Genomic DNA, 21,084 nt, shown 5'->3' with positions numbered 1-21,084 from the left:
CGTTCCAATCTTTGAATTGAGAAAATTGCCCACAATAATTTGTAATCATATTGTTAGACAGTAGTTTATTAATGGTAAAAAAATTGGAAACATGTATGAACAAAAAGGAAATTTACTCGTGCGTTTAGAAAGTACTTACCTCCATTTTTTAACTGGCAGCAGGCTAAGTCGCATTTGGATTTCATGTAAAACGGATACCTTCTGCACTTGTCTAATTTGATGTAACAGTCAGTACAGATGTTAACCTTTCCTGCACAAAGGTTAGATCTTCTTTCTTGACCTAAACCGAAGACAAAAAAACAAAATTGATTGACGTTCGTTATAGCAAGTGATCATTTCATAGCTATGACGTATTTAAAGTCTGTTTATGTTATATGTAACATCAAACATATTTTAAGTGAAGTGAAATACTGTTATCACTTTACCACATAATTCATTTTCATGTTGGCCCATATTCTCTCGTACCCATGCTTCGTAATTAGCAACGTTGACGTAAACGCCGTACAAACCGGCTTGAGCGCATCCCTTGCCAAATGACGTAATACCGGCCAAGTACCACTCGCAAGAATCTTTACGTTGACAGGCCAGTGGCCCACCAGAGTCCCCTGAATAAAAAAATGCAATGCACTTAAAAGGCGCTACATATTTATTTGCTTAGATCTATTGTAAGTGCTGTAGATTTGTTCCACAGAAAGGTACGTTTTAATTCGATTGATTTCAAAAGGTGTCTGTCATGGTAACGGTATGATTTATATTTTGCACTTACCTCGACAAGTGTCTTTTTGGCCTTGCGGATATCCAGCACACAACATTTTCCTTTTATCGATATGTGTGTCCCGGTAACCAGCGTAGGCACGGGTACATTCGGGATGAGACACAACTGGCAAGTCCACTTCGACAAGGTTTGTTGAACTCGTGGTTTCTGACATAAAAAGTTAACAGTTAAGATTGTTGTTAGTGAAACTATTTTATTAAAAACAATATTGCTATTGTTAAAACTATTTTTTTAGTGCAACGCCCACATAACGAAATTTGTTACAAATGCCTTTTTCACATTCATCTACCTGAAGCGCCAAAACCTGTAGCCCAGCATTTGTCTCCCACTTTCGGGACTTCCCCCCAAGGTAATCCAATAGGACTGATGACGTTATTAAACACAACGGGTCGATCGAGCTGAACCAGAGCGATGTCGTTTCTTAAGTTGAAATATTCCGGATGAATAAAAACCTGTGACATGAGTTATATGAATTTTATCGTGTTAGATCAGTCAGGAAAACGCATCAATCAGGAAAAGATACGATGTTTTTAAAGAAACGAAGGAAACATTGTGTGATCGCTCTTTCTTCTTAACAAGGACCGACAATGATTGTTTTGTCTTACCTGAGGAATATGCCTCTCTACTCTATTGAAGTGAGCCATGAAACGATACATAGCGTTGGTTGTGTGACCCAAATACACCACCATATCTCTGTGTGCATTTTCAGGAAGGCGAGGATTCCTGAAAGTTAAGCTCATCTGTTAATCACTTGACAGAGGAAATATTTTTGAAAAACTTTGACAAATCTGCTTAAGCAGGTGAAGTGGGCCGACGAAACAAGATCAAGAGCAGCATTTTATCATATTCTTTTGTTACTTTTTACGGTATATGCTTTATTGTACAGTACAGAGCAGTATGGGTTGTAGGTTATCTGACACAAAGGCATTGCTTACACAAAACAATGAGCAGCGGACAACAACCATCTATCTGATATGAGTGACGCTCCACAAAGGCTGCTCTCAAACGTTGCTGGTTTTCCTTGATAGACGATTTGGGCCTACATAAAAGAAAACTAATTGGATCACTTCAATACATATTTTTCATTACACAATTATTATTACGTAACACGACGGATCTTTTATCTTAATTCTATTTGTAACAAACACTTTGCTTACCATCCATGGCCAGGCAGTTTTAGCTGCGCTATATCCCCCATATACTCGCAGAAGATCGTGTGAGGAAAAGGCGCCTGCGGTGATACGTTGCCGAATAGTTGAAGTTATACCGCAAGAACCTAATGATCACAAACAGATTTTGAAAGTGCCAATTATAAGCATAACCAGTTGACCAGAACCGGTGGCCAAATTCCAAACTACCAGCAAGTACTTGAAAAATGATCTGCTATCATTGGGCTTATAGGGATGACAGCTATAATGCAATCACTTTTAGTCGCTAATTAATAAATTAGTAATAAATGTTGGAAATTAGTAGATCAGCTTTTCTTACTGTTTTTGAAGTTGCAACACTTTTCGCTTCTGTAGTAGTTCATGGTGCCCTCTTCGCTGCACTTGTATGCTTGACAGGAGTAGGAACCAATCGTGTTTATGCATTGTTGATTGTGTGAAGTTGGACAAGGATTTGGGCCTTCAGTACATTCGTTTATATCTGTAGAACAAATGTCCCTTAAATTTGCCTTATGGCAAATAATGAAGTTCATTCCTTATGAAGTTCATTCCATACACTTGATTTTTTTCATAAATTTCTTTGATGAAATCCGGATTATTTTATCTAGTTGTTTTTTTTTTTAATTGAATGACAGGCGCACCTATACAAGTTACGTTGTCTTCAGCAAGTTTAAATCCAGGTTTGCAGCTGCAAGAAACTTCGCCGTTAATTGCATTGCAGATATGGTCACAAACCTTGCTCATCAGTATACAAGGATCTGTAAAGATACAACAAAACACTTTTACTATCAAACATTATATTATTTATCAGCAAAAACAAACAAATAAATATGTTTTCGTTGGCTTCCATTATACCCGTGCTGTGCAAAAATACTTGCGATTTATGCAAAGTTTAATGTCAAAGAGAGAATTAAAGTGTTTAGTAAAAAAGTTATGAAGCTTTTACAAAAATACTCTTGACTATTATTTAAAAACTTTTTTGCTACGAGTGAAAAAATGCCCCGAAATCGATATCCGGTTATAAAAACCTAATATTTGAAACTTTTTTGGTGAGTCAGCTTGGAAAAGTAGAACTTGTGATCAAAACAGGGTATATTTAGCCTCTTTTAACTTTTGTTTTTAACTAACCGGGAAGAGCTTATGGGTTGCTTCCTGAGGAAGTAATTAAGATCCAAAACCGTTTTAGAAGTCGTACCTGCTCTGTACCTACAGGCCAACGTAAGGTTTTAGAAATTTAATTTTGGTTTGAAACAATGTAAGAAATACAATTTTACGTGGAATTTCTTTTCGTTGTCGAAGTTTTCACTCCAGTAGGACATATTTGACCAAAAGCAAACATGACAAAAATGACGAAAGAGTTCAAGGAAACTATTAATCACTTGCCCCCAACTCAAATCATGATATCGTTATATATGACAATAACAGAGTCATAAATTGTCTGAAAAAAATCACCAAAATTAAAACTATGATTTTGATGTCATTTCAATTTAAAATTTGCTAGTCCGAGTCGCCTAACGATTTTTAATATGGCGGCGTCAGCGCTATATATACATATTTATAAACATAGGTTCAATCAACCCAAACTATGTAAGTATTTATATCATCAGAAAACATGATTGTCCAGTTCTCCTTACCGTTCTTACAAGTCTTGCACGTGGCAGGGCAGATGTACCTGATTGCTGGATGTGAGCAACTATAAGAAGAACACGAAATAAGGTAGTCCTTGCAGGCTTGACTTTTGCCGAAAAAATCCACTGAAAAGAAAGAATGATTTCTATAGTTATGGCAATGCGCATATATTGCACGTCTTCGGTTATAAATCTTGTTTAAGTTAGAATTTTAATTATAATTTGCTATTAAAAAAATATTTTAATGTGTGTTGTAATAAACGAGGGTAAATTATTGCTGCATAATTACACTTACTCGTGAAGGTAATCAGGAGAATAACAGCGATAGGAATCTTGAACAATGGCAGCATCCTTCTACGATGAATAAACAAACCGTCTAATATTTTCATAACTAACTATAAATTGCACTATTATTTTTTAGTAATAATTTAAATAACTGATTATTGAAAAAAATTTTTCGTACTTAAAAGACTCTGTCAATATACTCGTCACAACTGTTTTTCAGCTTGACACTGTAACACTTACTTTATATGATTCCTCATGCAGATACCGAAAGCAATTAACAATGCAAATAAATCAAACACAAAATATTATTTTCTAAAAGATCAAAAAGTAACGCGTCTTTCGCAGATTTAAAAAAGATTTAACCTAGGGTAGGTTTCGCAGAGAACTTTTATATTCCAACAAGTCAAGACGACGAATCGGAAAGGAGAAAAGTACTTCCACGTGCTCGGTTCACGTTTTTAGTCAAAGCAAATCAGCCAATAAGTTACGAAAAAAAGACGACCCAACCCGAGATCCGTTTAACACCCGCCCGATTTGCTGATTGGAGAAACTAAGTAGTAACCCATGTCTATTTTAATCTCGGCTATAATTAAACATTGTCTAATTACTGCTCAACAGAAACTGCACCATTTTGCCGCCAGAAAGGTGTTGCCTCTCGTAATGCGTCATATCTATTCGATTACGGACACGTGTTTGGCGTAACAACATCCCTAGCTTTGCTTAAAAAAACCGGCGTATATATAGCGAAGGAACTGTGATTGCAAACAGGTATTGTACCATGTTAACTTTAAGGATACGTATTGTTTGTAAATATTGTATTAGTTGAACCAATACAGGTTTGCTGATGCAGTTTACAGCGGTCTTCTGATATTGAAAATAAACAAAATCCTTAAATAGGCCACTCTTGGCTATTCCTGATCTTATCACATAAACAAGAGTGGTGACAAACCGAACGAACGCATTTTACAAACGTTTTTGTTGTGTGTAAAAGCAGTTAAAGGCTACTCTAACCTACAGTATATGACCTACTTTTATGAAATGTCTCGATTCATCCGCGCGCTTCGAAAAAAATCTTGCTTTATTGAAGTGACACAGATCATGCTCTGCACATTTGTCTTCTAAGGCGTTACATTGCATATGCAGTAACACAAAAGTTGTAACTTACTTTATAAGCTTATAGCCTATTTTTTACAGCTTTTAAATTTTGATCGCTAAAACTGTTTAATTTATTTTCAAAGAAACAAATTTTCAGGAAAGTCTAGAATACATGAAAAATAGGATCACAAAAACACCTCCAAGACATAAACTTAGGAACCTGACGTTCGTCTTTTGAACAAAAACGTTTTTAGCAAAGCCATAGGTTTCCAAACTCTTCACTTACTATTCGTCAAATATGTCCAATTTCGGGCCTTATAGGGCAAAGACAGGCAAATTTTCTCCTTCATTTAACCTCGGGCGGGTTGGTCACTAAAAATTAATCAATTACTCGATACGGACCAACTTAAGTTGCTGTCCACTCAAACTAGATCAAATGGAACAAACACTGCGTAATCGAATGGTTTATTTCAAAGTTGTCACTCACCGGCAAGAATGGTAACTGGAAAATGCGACTACTTCAGCACCATAAAAACAAAGTGCAGTTCAAACAGCTTTAAACTTAGTTAGCAATTTGGTGCTCTGAAACTTATTTGGAAAAGTCTTGGAGCTTGATTAAGTTTAGTTTTCTTGTCCGATCCACATTACTCAAGTGTAATTCTCACACAATGATGCATATTTAAAAGTTTATTACGAGTAAAAGTTTCAGCCATATTTTTGAAATAATTGCGACAAAAATATATAAAAATAAAAAGGCCCCGGTAAAAAAGTTTAAATATGCAAAATCACGGTCAACCAGTGTCCTTGCTATAAACTGTAGTCTCCACACAAAAAAAGCATGCAGAAAATATCCTCCAATTCAAAATTAAGGTTTATGATGATGATCCATCTCGATCCACACTGGCTGGAAATTTAGCGGATTTTCGTTAGGAGTTAGCATGGCTGGGCAAACGCTCATATAAAAAAGCGTCGCTCAAGCTCCGAAAAAATGAGTGAGCTCGTGCCCATGTCTGGGCGTTAGCCATTAACTGTCAGAACCGCTAATTTATCAAGTTACATTGTTAGTTGCAGACAAAACTGCTATTTATTTTTATTGTGATGAAAAGGGTTGTATTAACAACTAATGTCATGCTAGACCACAAAGTTTATCAAGGAAGCAAAGTATTCAAACATTAAACTGATTAACAGAGCAGTACATTTCTGTCAGGCAAAGGATTATTAAAAATTTAGCTCCAAATTCTCTCCTACATGTACGTTTCCTGCTAATCGCTAATAAAACTTTTAGTCGCTAAGGGCTTTTAGCCGCTGACTGCTCTTAATCGACTAAATTTTCCCAGCCCTAATCCACACCAAACTAAAAATTACTTTAAAAGCAAATGTAGTACTAACAAAAGCAGCGTTTAATCTCTTTCACTTTTTCTCAAATTTTCAATCTCATCAACAGAAGAAGCTTCCATCTCCTGAAAATCTTGAGGAATATTCAGAACATCCATAGATAAAGAATCAGTTCCTCCTTTCCTCTTGTCCCAGATAAAATCATTTGGGACTTTTCGAAACGCGATAAAGTGCATGTGACGATCTTTGCAATATTTGATTCGTTGAAAACCAATATTTTCCAGCGCTGTTTTCCATTTAACCATCAGTGCTGCATGTCTGGAAACAGTACCAGTAAGGTTAGTGCAAATTAATGTTAGAAGCAGAACTATCTTAACAGAAACACAACTTCCGGACATTCGTAAGTCCATGAATGAGATTTCAGATATTGATGTGTAGACTGTAGACAATAGCAATGAAAATGGTAGTAGGTCAATTCAACCCGGGACGAGTTGACGCAGATGTTGGTTGGGTTGCCCTGAGTTGAATCGACCTATAACCAATAAAAATACCTGTTCTGGTGACTTGAATCCGGGGTGATTATCAACAACAACCCATTAGCGGCAAGAACTTGGTATGCTTTTTTACACATCAGCCAGCGCTTGTGAGGACAGGGAATGTATGAAAGCAATAATGAGAAAACCACTACTTGAAAATAGTTGCTTGGCAAAAAAGTAACGTTGCTGTTGTGTTCTGTGCCTGGAATTAAAACATGCTCAAGTTGAAAGGTCTAGGTTTCACATAATATTTCAAATAACAGTTTATTAGAAGTATAGCAACTGTCTACAAAAACTGAGGTACATGAAAGCAGGTGCAAGGATATTTGTGAATTACAAAGTACTATAGATATGCTGCAAGGACGATTATTAAGGTTTGTGTGAAACCGAATATCATGTAGGTCGACACAAACAAGTTCCAAATCTAATCGGACCAGAACCGATGGAAAAAATTTCATCCAAAACTTACTTATAACATGACATAAATGCTAAAAAATGCTTTGTTTCAAAACAATTGCTGTTTAAATGGCGATTTGAAAAGTAAAAGCATTGGGTAAATGACCTTTATTGCAAGGAATGTTGACCCCAGTTTAGCTCAACCAGAAAAGTATATCATCATATCTCACCAAAGTCAATCAATTTATACGTAATATTAGATTGAGGTTCACCATAGTTAGTATTCGTGTTCGGCCGTATCTTTTACACCAGCAATATTCGTCAAATCTATTCGGGTTTGGGTTCGCACCGGCCCATGCATACAAAATACTACTCAATTTATAATTTTATAAAATTAAGGTTGTTTGTGCTAGACAACTTACTCTTACAATTTGGCAGGAATGCATTTGCATTTGATGCTTCAACAATTTCAACATATAGAAAATCACATTTAAAAACATTCTGTAAAACAGGGAAAGATTTATCAGAAATAATAATTCAAAACTTTAAGGAATAAAACATAAGAGGGTCTAAAACAGACTGAACACAAAACAAATCCTGGATTATCTAATTAAATCATGTGTTATAAATATTGAATTAGATTATGACTTAATCAACCTGATTTGCAGGAGCTAAATCAAGAGCTACAGTTTCAAATTCCGGCATTTCTGAATATGGGTTGTAACAGGATCCAACATCTAGCAATTTGATTTTGTCCACAACAACATCTGCACTAAAACATAGACTTCTTGAGTCTTGATAAAAGTACAGCGGAAAATAAACAAGCACATATTAATTATCAATTACTTCAATTAATTCGCAATAATTTTAACCTAATTCTTGCTGCATCAAAAGAAGAATCAGTGTTTGGGGTAGGTCCACGTACAAAATGAGATTGTTGATCTTTTTGGTAATACGTCTGCCTTCGTTTGTCTTTTTTAAGTAATTCTTGCAACTTTCCATGACTGTAGTAATCAATGCTAAATTCCTTACACCACTACAAATAACGTAAATTAAACTGATATATAAATACTCTAACAATATAAAAGGAATAGAAGAACCCAACACATAATATAATAAAGATATGCATGTTAAATTTAACGTCTGCTAATCTACGGTGCAGAATGGAGTTCGACCTACCTCAGTTCTGTCCCTACCATCACAATCTGTGCTCCATGCATTGGTGGCGAGTTGTTTCATCGCAACAGAGTATTCGTTCAATGCTCGATCGTCGGAACAATGAGATTTCCAAACTTGATCAAAATCATCACCTGGAAGAGTATTCATGTAAACCTTGAGTTGTGCAAAACATTACACTTAGTGATAACGTAAGTGGTCCTATGGATACAGTTAATAAGAAAAAACACTATTTGCGCAACATTTGCACTACTTTTACCTGATAAATTAATTTTGATGAATTGCGAATGAACACACTAGAATCAAGGTAGTAAACTGTTCACTAACTTTACAAAAGTCTAGCATTGAATAAATGACATACATGTGAACTGCCATTGTACACAAATCACTGAAAATTAGGGATAAAAGAGCAATTTTGTTGAAAATTTCTCTGAAAGACAACTTATCTTATAAGTACATAAATCAATGAGCCATAATATTAAAAAAACATAAAAAGCAGAACAGACCTTGCAAGAAAATTAAAAACAGAAGTTTTTTGCATGCTTGCCGCTTTCATTGTGCAAGTTCAATTGGCACTTCACAGTACAATAACTGTATACATCATAATTCTGTGGAAATTAAAGAAATTGTGCATATATATACAAATGTAAATTTTCATTATTGGTGAGGTCCACTTTGTATTGTTTTGCAAGCACTTTTATTTATAATTATTCCTCATTGGCTGCTCTTTGTTTTAATGTTATATGCTCTTTTGTGTTTTTCTTTGATAAGGATGCCACAAAGGTTTCCAATTTTACCTGGAATATAGCATTAAAGTTTCATTTGGAAGCCACAGTATTAAGAAATAAAAGTTAATTTTAAACAAGCAATGATCACTGGCAAAACTTTTACGTAATTTTTTTTGTTTCATTTTTATAACTATTGGAGCCGTGTTTGATATTTGAAGTTTTTTTAAATTCTATAAAATCCAAGGTTGGATGCATCAAAACTGCATAAAGCGATAACAAACCAAAGAAAATTACATATAGAAGTTAAAATAATTGGGATTTGAACACATAGCATTCTGTAATAGGCGAAACTTTGTGAATGCTACATTACCCCTTAGCCCTTATTTGAAAACAAATGATTCCTTAAAAAATTAGACAAATGAGAAAGTGAATCATGCCAAATGTACTTTAACCATTTTCCGGTTTGATATGCTTTGATACATAAATTCACTCCGCTCTGATATAAAGGTTACGGATTGACCCAACTGGAAAGTATGGCAGTTTACAATGAGAGCTCATGTGTGCAAACAAGTTAAATTATGTCTTGGTAGGGTGCACTGAAGCATCAATTTTTGTTTGTTTATAAGAAATTGGCATTTAAACAACTATTTTCTCTTTGTTTATTTATTATTAACCAATGTCATGAGTAAAATATTCGGCATGTTCAAGAATCTCATGCGTGCAGGTGCCACACTTTCCGCTATAGTGGATTGACACAGTTTGAATCATCTCCAAATAGTAGTCGGTCAAAATGATCGACATGAAATAAATTGTATCTTAATCCTATAAGGTTATAGCCTAGATCTGTACTGGTAGATTTGCTACCGCCAAACATGTTTAGAAGTTGATATAAGACTGCTGTAACAAGAATTCTTAAATTGTCCATATTTTCGTATACAGAGGCCTAAACAGTAATTTAGGCAACTAAGAGTAAGACAAGGTTAACTGAAAGGATGAGCATAAGCTGGCCAAAAAATTATTTTTAGTCGTTTTTTACTTCAGAAATGTCTGCATATAGGCTATATAGAGAGAATGTATTTTGCCATTCAAATAAATAAATAGGCTAACACAGCTAACAAAAATTATCAGTTGCTTAGCGTGGGGCGGTGAAAAACCTGTACGGACTAGAAAGCTTCAAATAATAAAAACGCTTACCGTTGGCTAATTTGCGACGCAAATTCTTATGGGTTTTGCGAATAATATCCACATGAACGTCCTTCTGATCTTTCTTTGCCATGGTTTGTGCTTTGCCTTGCTGCATTTCAATTAGTTCCTGGCGTATGCATAATAAATACCAGGCTCATCTTCTGAAAGGGGAATATGCTCAGTCTGTACCCTATACGCAGTTAAATCATTTCTTCACTTGCTTCTGTATGATAAACTGCCATATGATGCTGATGCTGCATACGGCTATTCGTCATGCTTCGATCAGAAAAATATAATTCCTTGTGAAAATCCCCCATTGTGAAATAGTGACAGAGACACTTTTGAGTCATTGCATCATCGATATTCTGGCATAGTTCTTCCCAGTAAATAAGCTATACCAAAATCCAGACCAGTTTCTCTAGTATGGTAGACAACATTACGCAGTGTATTTTTGACTCAACGTATACTTGGTTCAGAAACGTTTATTTAGTTCCTTTTAAGGACATGTGTATCAATCATACCAACTCCATATACAGTATTGTATTTCTATTTGGTAACACAAAGAAAAACTGTGGGGAGGTAATATTCAATATCATCAGAGCCTTTATATCCCGATTTATTAATACGTCGGTATATAAAGACACTGGTATTACGTAGTCCATACCTTCAACGATTCAAATGTGACACACCATGCAAAAATAAACACCAGCAGAACATGATGTAAAATGTGCAATTACAGTATTGTAATATTCTCATAGCTACATGAAGAAGATCACTAAGCACCTCACCAAACAAAGCTTTACAATAAACAATAGTGTAATTCACAATTCACGAGCAAGTTCTATAGGTAAAGCCGTTTCATTATTCTTCAAACTACAACCTTGAGAACTACAAACAAAATTCCTAAATTTAAAGTTTGGAAAGAATATAACAATATCAATGGGCTCGAACATAAAAAGTCCAACTGAAAACAATCTTTGCCTTTCCGAGAAGTTTTGGTATGTTTATACATGAGAAAATCTTATAAAAAGAAAATCAAACAATTCAAACCCAAAACTATTATGATTGGGAACATTTCATTGACAAAACATTCAGAAGAAATGAATATTTATACAATATTAGTTTCAAAACTTTTGCACAACTAAAAATCAATCTCTCAAAAACAAAAGCAGTACGACAAACAATAATTTGCGCATGACACAATATTGTATAAAATATCATAGCAAGAATACATTACTTGCTGTGTAAAACATTGGAATTAAAGCTAATACATATAAAAGTAAATGCCACATATTTCCTGTAAATGCAAACTGTATATAAGAGTGGAAATATGGTAGGCTACACCTAGAAAAAAAATTATTTTACTACCTAGAACTATCGATGCTGTTTATATGGGAAGTTATGCTTGAAAACTTTGTTAATATTTTTTTAAATATCAAGACTTGAAGTAAAAAGATACTGATAAAGAAAGAAAAACAAAACAAAGATGAAACACGCAACACAAAACCACATAATCAATTGCTGCTGCCTAAAAGAAACTAAAATAATAACAAAAACTAAACTAACTACTTTAACATTTACAACGCTATGTATTCACTAACCACAGTTAAACACAGTCCCGACTATTATGACATATATACAGTTATGATGACTGGTATGTTATGAAATACATAAAAAACAACGGTTCTCCAACCAGTACAGCATCCACAACAGTAGCTACAGAGAAAATTATTTCCTTCAAACAAAAACAGATTTTCTTACAAGCAGAACTATGCTAATATAGAACACACAGATAAATTGACTAAAAACAATTTAAACACGGATACATTTACATAGCAGTGGACAGATTAAAATCATTTAAAAATTTACTACAGTGCAGACTGAAACATACTAAATACGACAGCATAGTATATATACAACAAAACTAGGCAAGGGTAGGTGATAGATAACACTGTTTCACCTGAAATTAAGCAAAAATACTAACGGATAAATATGTATGAATTAAACAAAACATTACACTCTAAAATGGCGTCTATGTCACCTTGCTAGATTTCAGCCTTAATTAATTAGCAGCAGAAATTTTCCTAGAATCCGTTTAAAAATGCAGGATTGAAGAAACTGTTTGTTCTTTTCGAACACAAGTCTAGACATTGAAAACAAATAGCCTGTAAAACCTCTATGAAAACAACAACGCCTTGTTAAGGAAGCTCAACCATTTCTGGGTTAGACGATTTGGGTTTTCTAACTTAATTTTCTTTGTCTTTCTTCGTCATTTCAAGTGCATACTGCATGCCCCAAATGCTAAGCGGTCGCATGTAGGCAAGTGAACGATAAGTTTTGTTCATTCGGAAAGCTTCGGGAGTTTGGTATGACATGCCATAGCGTTGCCAAGCCGAGCGGTAAATACCGCTCGCAGTTCTAAAGCCTTCTTTCAGTAAACCCTGCAGTTAAAACAGTACAAGTGCAAAGGTGAATTAATGTTAGGTAAATATCGCTTGAGAGTCTAAGTTAGCTTGAAACTGCCAACTTAACATACGTTCAACGTAAAAAGGAAAAAAAGCAATATTCTTTGATTAATTATTATTTACAGAACTTTGTCAAACCTTATTTATGGGTATTTAGTATTTACACTACAGTACTGGTGAAGCACATGGCTAAATACAATTACAAGAGTGTTACCCGATGTATCATAGTAGCAGCAAGTGCATAAGTTACTCCTGTCCAAACTTCTACAGACTGGACGCTGCTTGTGTCCACTACGCCATTAGGACGCATGCCGTTGACCGCACCATGCCGGCCATTGTCATACTTTTGAACATTCAAGCTAAATATGGTTTCCAGAGCGGAACGAACATTCTCCTTTGGTAAAACCTGAGAAAGAGTAGTTGTGGTATCTAAATCTTAATTGAATTCTTCTGAAATGTTTGGTAAAACTAATACAAAATTTGCAAAAATTTGCTGGTGATAATTACGCTACTACTTTTAAAAAAAACTTAGGTGATAATGAGCAATGTGTTCCTGATAAAAAAAAACATATACAAACAGGACACACGTCATTGGCTACTAAACCTACAAAACAATTATGGTAAAGATTGTGTAGAGTGCTCATTTTTATGATGTTTTTACTAAAATTCTCAGTAAAGGTAATGTAGTACTTCAGTTAGATTAATAACTCTTAGTCTGTGAACAAAACATCAAGAGCGACCTCTAAGCAGGTGAAAAGTGGTTAATGTCCGAGAAAACAAGGATATTAAGTTAAATGGAATTCATGAAACTAAAGTGTTTCTTGGAAGGCCAAATGTACATGTGACTTTTATATTACGAGAAACATTTAAATTTTTCCATTTTGTGACATGAGCACTAAAACAAGACTCAGTGATAAAGACGTGCGTTTACTTACATCATCAATTCCAGCTGCAGAGAGGAACCACTGACCGGCACATTGATCCGCCATGACACTGTTACTAAGATGAAGATGTGGGCTGCTGTCATAGTTATAATATTTACCTAAATAATAGCAGCTTGGAGATTAGTCATTAACCGATATGTAAATATCAGTACATAGCATAACACACAATGAGTCATTTCTGTTCATATCCCACTCCACTACGCAGTATGGAACTCAAAATAAACCAATGACTCTTTGTTATTGTACATTATCCTTAACGACACATGCATAATTGCATTTTTACATTTGCTTCATTACTACAACTTCTATTTGGTAAAAATGCAGATTATTTCACAATAGATTGAAAGTTATGTTAGTTTTGTACCATTCCACAGGTGTTTGTTGTAGGATTTTGTTGCCATTTGAAGTATCCTGTTGTATTCCGATTCTTCGTGGTCATGGCCAAGTATACTTGCAGCTTCTGCCATAAACTTCAGAGCGGCTAGCCAAAGTCCACCACAATATGCACTGTTTAAGTATTGAATAACGTTAAATTATAACCATAGCAACGGAAAGTAACACTTGGAATTGTATCAGAATCAGTTGAAGTAATTAAACAGCACGGCGAATAAAGTAAGGCACAAACCTGGGGCCTTGCACACACCAGCCATCAAATGTCTGATCGGCAGCTCCACTGTTCTCAATCAGACCATCCCCGTCTTGGTCGTGCCGCATACCATGATTCATGACAATCTATGCAAGTAAAATATTAACAGGGCTTTATAGTGTAGCAATAGAAGCATATTATAACATGCATACTTAATTGAAGTGAAACTGAGATGTAAATTGGTAATTTTAACTTTGGAACAAATTTGATACGTGTCATGATCAGTATTACCAACTCACAAATCACAATAGTGTGTATGTCATGTGTTATTCTTTAATTATTATCAGTTACATTCTTTATACAGTACCATGATTTGTTATTAGTGTTAAATATAATGGCGATGAAAAGTTACACAAATTAAATTACAGGTTTTACAATTGCAAGGTTCTTATCATACAACACATATAAACCTAATTAGCTAATTTTACCTTGCATATTGGCCATACAGTTTCTAAAAACTCTTTATTTTTTGTGATGTGATAATCACGAAATGCTTGCAAAACAAACTTTGGGTTAAGATCCCGCCATTCAGCAGTGTCGTGCACGAAATATGCGTTGACGTTAAGCCACGGCTCATCATCTGCATAAGAAAACACTGCCAATTTCCCTCCAAAACCGTAAGCTAAGCCAGTACCAACAAGATAAATTATGTCAAGGCATGAATAGTAAAAATGTTTATGACTTCATTTCCTTTCGTAGAATTTATGACGACTATTAATTAATTATAATGTAAATATCAAGGTTCACAAAACCAAGCCTTGAAGAATGAAATTTACGCGCTACGGAATGGACCAATAAAATTCCATAGATAAATATTCACATGAGATTTCTTTTGACTTACCTGGACAACCTACATCATGTGGAACACAATTTGGTGTTTTCACTGGTGCCGCCACGCCATCCATCAGGTATTGCATTGGTTCAGGATTGGAATGCAATATACTGGCAGCTTTCATAAAAATAAGATACATTTAACTTGTTACTTATTGCCTGATTGTGTTGTGTACACATGAATGCACTGCATTAACTATACAGAATACAGTACCTATGTCGTACTGAAGACTAATTTCCAAATTTGGCCACAGGTGTGCAAGTGCAATTGATGCGTAGAAATGCACATCGTAGGTGTTGTACATTCTATAAAAGCATTATAATATTTTAGCAACAATCACTTGTTCGATAATGTACATTATGTTTCACATTACAAGTAAATCATACTTGTATTCTTGTCCTTCAAGATAAGCAAATCTGCCATATTCCATAATATGCTTGCAATTTCTGATTTCGTCTTCCCTATTTGATGAATGCAAATGGTGAGAGATCTTGTTTTTTTTAATAACTTTATATCAATACATTGTTCTTTACAAATAATTAAAAATACATTTTTTTGTTTGTCAACACACAGAGTTGCCTAGTAACAAATTTTTCATTACAAAATGACAAGAAACCCAGCAATAGAACAACGCTTTAAAAGAATATTGTGAGCAATTCAGGCAAAAATTTGATTTATCAGGTGAATAGACTACTTTCAATCTATAAATATTTTGTGACAAACTAAAACTAAACGCACTTTGTCTTGTCTATTCCATTGTTTAAATGCATAGAGTTCCCATTTAGATTATGTTTGGATTCGGGAACACCATTATATGCGTTCCTGGAAAGCATTGTAACATCACTGCTTTCTCCCTCAAGCCACACAGTTCCACCATCAGTGATGTAATAAAGCTCGTTAAAAATGGCAGATTTATACCATCCAGGAAGGTCACTGGTTGAGAAAAGATAAAGAATTGGTGTGGATTAAAACTGAGATCTTACTTTAATAAAGAGCGAAAAATGTACGTTATTTAAGTACATTTGAACAACCACAATAAACTATAGGCTATGAAAGTGCTAAAACACTCCTTATACCTATTTTCTAATATTGGGGATTGCCAGTCATGTATCTTCTCTTCCCAGGTTGGGTAATGATAGAGGGAATATGCAGCTAGGGCTGGACCTGCTTTGCCCTGATCTCCGAACCATCTTGTGTAACGACGTTTATAAAATTTATTGCTGTTGCCAAAGTGGATCTGAAAACACCCAAATGATGAAAATAATGTTTATGCACTTTTAAGATAAAGCAGGATTGATTAATTTACAAAAGATTAAAACCAAAAGTTTTGATAACTATAGCATTTTGAACTAATTTATACGCAATAGCCAACAAATGGCTATGTACACCAAGGCATTTAAAATAGTGCATAATATCAGGGAAAAAAATTATTAAGAAATGCAATTAGCACAGGAAGAAAATTATGACACGAAAGCTTTCTGAAAGGAAATTCTTGCTAGAAAGCAATTTCCTGCTTCAGCAGTAAAACCGGTGACCCACAACATACTTTAAAAAACCACAACATTTCCAACAAAATAGAAGATATAATTTCTTAATAAAAATCTTGTTTTTCATGAGACACTGGATTTAAATTTAGGACCTGAAAGGAAGTGACCATTTTAATGATATAGACATGGCTTTCATAACAAAGTTAACAACTGGCTGAAAACAATCTGAGGTATTTTAATACCAACAAAAAATTGCGTAGGCTCTGAAAACATTATGAATAAAAGACATGTGTAAATGTGACTAGACAAATAAGAGTAGATAATGAATTTTTTTTAACATACTTCACAATACATTCTAGCATAACTTGCTCCAGCCTATATTACACAACCAAACAATAAATCAATAACGAACTCTTAACAATCAACAAATTCAGGTATATTTTTTGCATAAACAAAAAGCCATGCATTACCTGTGGCATATCCCATGCCAAACAGAAATCAATAGAGTTGGTAGACTTTGCTTTGACGTGGCAACTCACAGCTACGGCAGAAGCTATTCTCTCTCCTTTACCAGTTACATGGCTTCTTTCTGAAAAAATGATTCGCATTATTATAAGTAAATGCAGAACAGAGCACACTTAACGTGGGGGTGGTCTGGTTAGACCAAAGATTGTGTTTTTAAAACTTTTAATGTACTTGATAATGAGCTGAGTTGTCCACGCTCCATTAACGGGTGCCATATTTCGGTGCCGCTATGCAATGGGTTGAATTCAACGCAATGGCTCACTTTTGTTCCTTCCTATGTACAGAACGATTTACACTGCTGTCACAACAATTTTTCCATAATACACTCCTCAATGAAAAAATGCCATTTTCTTACAAATACACATAAGTGTTATACCAGTACGATCATAATGTATTTATGTGAGGGTTAGTATTACGTTTAACAAAATGAGGCATTGATTACTAAACTGTAGAATTAAAACATGGCAGTAAATTTACTTTCTGGGTAGCTCCAATTGTCATGGTGTAAAACATGTTGTCATATGTTGTGTTATGCATCACCACACCAGAAACATTTTCCCCATGATTATTCACTGAGAAAAACTCATTCCAAAGACTAGTTGTTACCTTCTGTTCACGCTGACAACCTGAAAAATATCAATACATAAATGCTCGTATTGTCTTCTATAGACATGTGCTACATTGAGGATGGAAACAAAATTATTTGTTTGATTAAACAAAACTGAGGACCTCTGAAATTTTTTTCTCGCCACAAACCAGAATAAACGCCCAGCACACATGAGTGCATGCACTCATCTTCTGATTATTTGATTACTTGTGCTGATCATTAATTATTTCCTGATATTTACCTATTCCATTCTCCATGGACATGGTGATGGTTACATCAATGTCATCCTTTCTTTTGTTTTCAACTGTCCAGACAAAAACTGCAGCTGGTATGCTGGTGTCCTACATTATATTAATTAAAAAAACAGAGTTGTCAATGTCAAACGTCATAAATTATATTTATTTCTACCCGATTCCAGTGCCAAAAGGAAATGCAGTCAACCCACTCAAATTTCTATTTCCTGAAGGAAATTTATCTAATGCAGTGTTTAGAGTAACCAACAAGAATGGAGTATAAATAGAAATGCAAACATAATTTGCCAAATGATAGAATGTATGGTTTGTGCATTCAAAAGCTGTGCATTAATTTATGCCTGTGAAAGGCATCACCCAGTTTAGGAAACATGAGTTCAACTCAGCCAAAATCAGATTATTAGTCAACTCAAACAATAAAGTCTCAAACAACATGATTAATGTCACATCTTACTAAGTCGTGGATTTACAAACACAGTAAGAAATGATTAAGATCATGTGTAGTAATGTCATGTAAATAGTTACACCGATACCATATCACATTTAAAAGAAGATTTTTGTTAAAGAAAATTTAAGCAATGTAGCTACAAATGAATATGTGTCACCACTGGGCCATAGAAATGTTTCTAATTGCTGTTTACATTGGTATATACATAGAAAGGTAGTTTGGGGTATAAAACTAGTTGATGACATATTGCAATTAAAAAACAACACTGTAATACACCAATATTTAACCCTTAATAGCACACAGTACACACCTGATAATCACACAGTAAATACCTGATAGTCATGTGGAAAGACAGGAGATATTTGCCTACATGTCAAAACAACATCCTGGCCTTGTAAGTCATAAACTGTCCAGGCCCGTGGATAAAGACCATGATAGTATGCATATGAGCCACAGTAACGCCAGTTCCATGCTTTTAGTGGCTCTCCAGATGGGAATCTGGTGCTTAATACTTGTTGAAATACTGTTCTGTCATTTGAGCGTATCGTAACAATGAACTGAAATGAAACGATGCAAATATTTTAAGCCAGGATGCAACAGCTTTTATCCCAACTAATTAAGTTTCGATTTAGTTTGTAAAAACCTGCAATAAGTATTGAAGCTATGCTGGCACAATAATATCAAGGTAAGTTTTGCTTTAACAGTTACTGATATCAAATTTTAAAAAGTGTTTCTGGAAAACACACATTTGGAAGGCTGAGCTTTGTAAAGCTTGAGGGACATAAGAATGATAACAAGTGCAATCAAAAATATTTCCCTAATATCTCCAGTTAGATAAGAAACCTTAAGTACTCACTTGATCTGCCAATGGGGAATCAAACGTGTACACTCCAGGTTTCAATTGCCACTTGCAGAAGTCTCCTTTCCAACCTCTGTTAATAGTTCCACCCCCTATACCTCCAAGTGGAACTCCTAAAATTATATATTTAGCGTTAAGCTGTCGTAACAACTTGTCGCTGTAAGTTATTCAAATATATTGTAAATTCTTCATACTGTTAGTACACACAGCAGTGAAGAATTTCTTAAAAGGTCACAGCAACAATATACCATAGATTTGATGAAGTGGGGTTTGATTGAAGAAATCCATACATGGGCGTTTACTCTTGCTTCTTAATTTCTTATAATAAAGAAGATATCTGCAAAGATATAAAGCAAACAACATTTTAGCTCATCCGTCTATTGTAAAACTTACTGGTACAACCACAAACATCAGTACTGGACTACTGGTAGTCTATATAGCAAAAGGGTTTGATTATGTCTATTGAAAGGCATACGACAGAGCTACTCAACTGGCGGACCGCGGTCCGAATACGGGCCTTTTCAGTGTTGAATCCGGACCTTATCTGTCTCAGTATTTACGCAAATAAAATCGTTCATCATTAGTTTTGTTATTCCTGCTTATTCAATTAATCAGTGAGTATGTAAGTGGTAAATTAATTCCCATCCAGAGAATTATTACATTATATACCGTATTTTAATACATTTATATGACTGTAAGTTATTTCATGAGAGTTATAACGGACCTAAACCAATTTTGAACTTTTGTAATTGGACCTTTGCTAAGAATAGTTGAGTAGCCCTGGCATACGGTATTGAAATAGAATACAGCCTACTCTGATTTAAAAATCAACAAATTTCATCAAAACAACATACCTCACACCAAGTCCAACTAGTGATGGTACCTGGGAAAGAGGTGGTAATGACCATGAATTTGGTCGATCTTTAAACTTGTGACTTAAAGCAATTTTCCACCCAAAAGCGGGGACACCAACACCGCTATGTTTACCTGATAAATAAAATGAAAAAATTATCTCCTCAATTCCTTTTACATTATGATGGGTTTTATTAAACAAACAAAAATCAGAAAAACAATAAACTGCATATTTATTAATTACGGAAACAAATTAAAACTTTTTTTGGCAAATTATAATAAAATTAAGTTATTATAACCTAAAAACAACATGTACATATTTCATGGAAAGGTTGCTTACCTCTCCATGTTCTCATGAGGTTGTTGTCATCATTATCATCAGGGTTGCTGAGAGAAATGTCTTTCAAAGCAGAGCACCACTCAGGCTGCTTCACTGCCATTTGTTTAAAGTTGTACTAAAATTTAAACTTAGTTGAATGCTATATGTTACTTAACGCTGGAATTTATTTTACCTACTGTAGTTTACATAAAATACACAAACCTACATATAAAACAATGAAACTGTTACATCAATACATAATTTATTAATTTATATATATATATATATACATAATTTATATATATATGTATATAAAAAACTGCATGAAAAATGCTATCAATTCAAACAGCTACCACAACATTTAAATGGTACTGTTGATAGCGATACTACCCAACTCTATCTGACAGGTATACAAATACTGAATAAATACCTTGTGCTTTTCTCTTCCTATATATTACAAACCAAATAACTATGAGTTAGTAAATAATATCACTGGTACTATTACAAGATGTATTACAATGATAGTAAACAGGGTGGTTAATTG

At 34.5% G+C, this 21,084-nt stretch overlaps 3 protein-coding genes across 4 annotated transcripts; all 3 read right to left on the bottom strand.

Moving 5' to 3' along the window:
* Positions 1 to 393: 393 nt before the first annotated feature.
* LOC143447074 (serine protease 33-like) lies at positions 394 to 3,919 on the bottom strand. The gene is made up of 10 exons (XM_076947005.1): positions 3,865 to 3,919; positions 3,576 to 3,695; positions 2,583 to 2,699; positions 2,264 to 2,422; positions 1,933 to 2,051; positions 1,711 to 1,814; positions 1,381 to 1,498; positions 1,065 to 1,227; positions 767 to 922; positions 394 to 605 (listed from the first exon to the last, which is right to left on the bottom strand). Exons 1-10 carry the CDS (start codon positions 3,917 to 3,919, stop codon positions 394 to 396), a joined length of 1,323 nt encoding a protein of 440 aa, XP_076803120.1.
* A 1,478-nt stretch (positions 3,920 to 5,397) lies between these two features.
* LOC143445664 (S-adenosylmethionine sensor upstream of mTORC1-like) lies at positions 5,398 to 10,616 on the bottom strand. 2 transcript variants are annotated; one of them, XM_076944922.1, is made up of 8 exons: positions 10,315 to 10,616; positions 8,899 to 9,000; positions 8,396 to 8,526; positions 8,089 to 8,252; positions 7,874 to 7,988; positions 7,639 to 7,717; positions 6,836 to 7,022; positions 5,398 to 6,602 (listed from the first exon to the last, which is right to left on the bottom strand). In XM_076944922.1, exons 3-8 carry the CDS (start codon positions 8,453 to 8,455, stop codon positions 6,350 to 6,352), a joined length of 858 nt encoding a protein of 285 aa, XP_076801037.1. In that variant the 5' UTR covers positions 8,456 to 8,526; positions 8,899 to 9,000; positions 10,315 to 10,616; the 3' UTR covers positions 5,398 to 6,349. The 2 variants fall into 2 exon arrangements, with proteins under 2 accessions (XP_076801037.1, XP_076801036.1); XM_076944921.1 differs by lacking the exon at positions 8,899 to 9,000 and having other exon boundaries at positions 10,315 to 10,593.
* A 214-nt stretch (positions 10,617 to 10,830) lies between these two features.
* LOC143445663 (non-lysosomal glucosylceramidase-like) lies at positions 10,831 to 20,758 on the bottom strand. The gene is made up of 20 exons (XM_076944920.1): positions 20,562 to 20,758; positions 20,224 to 20,356; positions 19,618 to 19,706; positions 19,367 to 19,482; positions 18,843 to 19,067; positions 18,053 to 18,152; positions 17,682 to 17,830; positions 17,376 to 17,478; positions 17,150 to 17,268; positions 16,269 to 16,429; positions 15,931 to 16,125; positions 15,579 to 15,653; positions 15,406 to 15,497; positions 15,202 to 15,309; positions 14,789 to 14,940; positions 14,340 to 14,446; positions 14,079 to 14,221; positions 13,706 to 13,812; positions 12,985 to 13,176; positions 10,831 to 12,746 (listed from the first exon to the last, which is right to left on the bottom strand). Exons 1-20 carry the CDS (start codon positions 20,659 to 20,661, stop codon positions 12,552 to 12,554), a joined length of 2,661 nt encoding a protein of 886 aa, XP_076801035.1. The 5' UTR covers positions 20,662 to 20,758; the 3' UTR covers positions 10,831 to 12,551.
* Positions 20,759 to 21,084: the final 326 nt, after the last annotated feature.

This window comes from Clavelina lepadiformis, chromosome 2, assembly GCF_947623445.1.
Source record: "Clavelina lepadiformis chromosome 2, kaClaLepa1.1, whole genome shotgun sequence".
In the NCBI taxonomy this organism is placed as follows: Eukaryota; Metazoa; Chordata; class Ascidiacea; order Aplousobranchia; family Clavelinidae; genus Clavelina; species Clavelina lepadiformis.
Note: the sequence above shows the minus strand (reverse complement) of the source record. Positions and strands in the feature narration are given on the sequence as shown.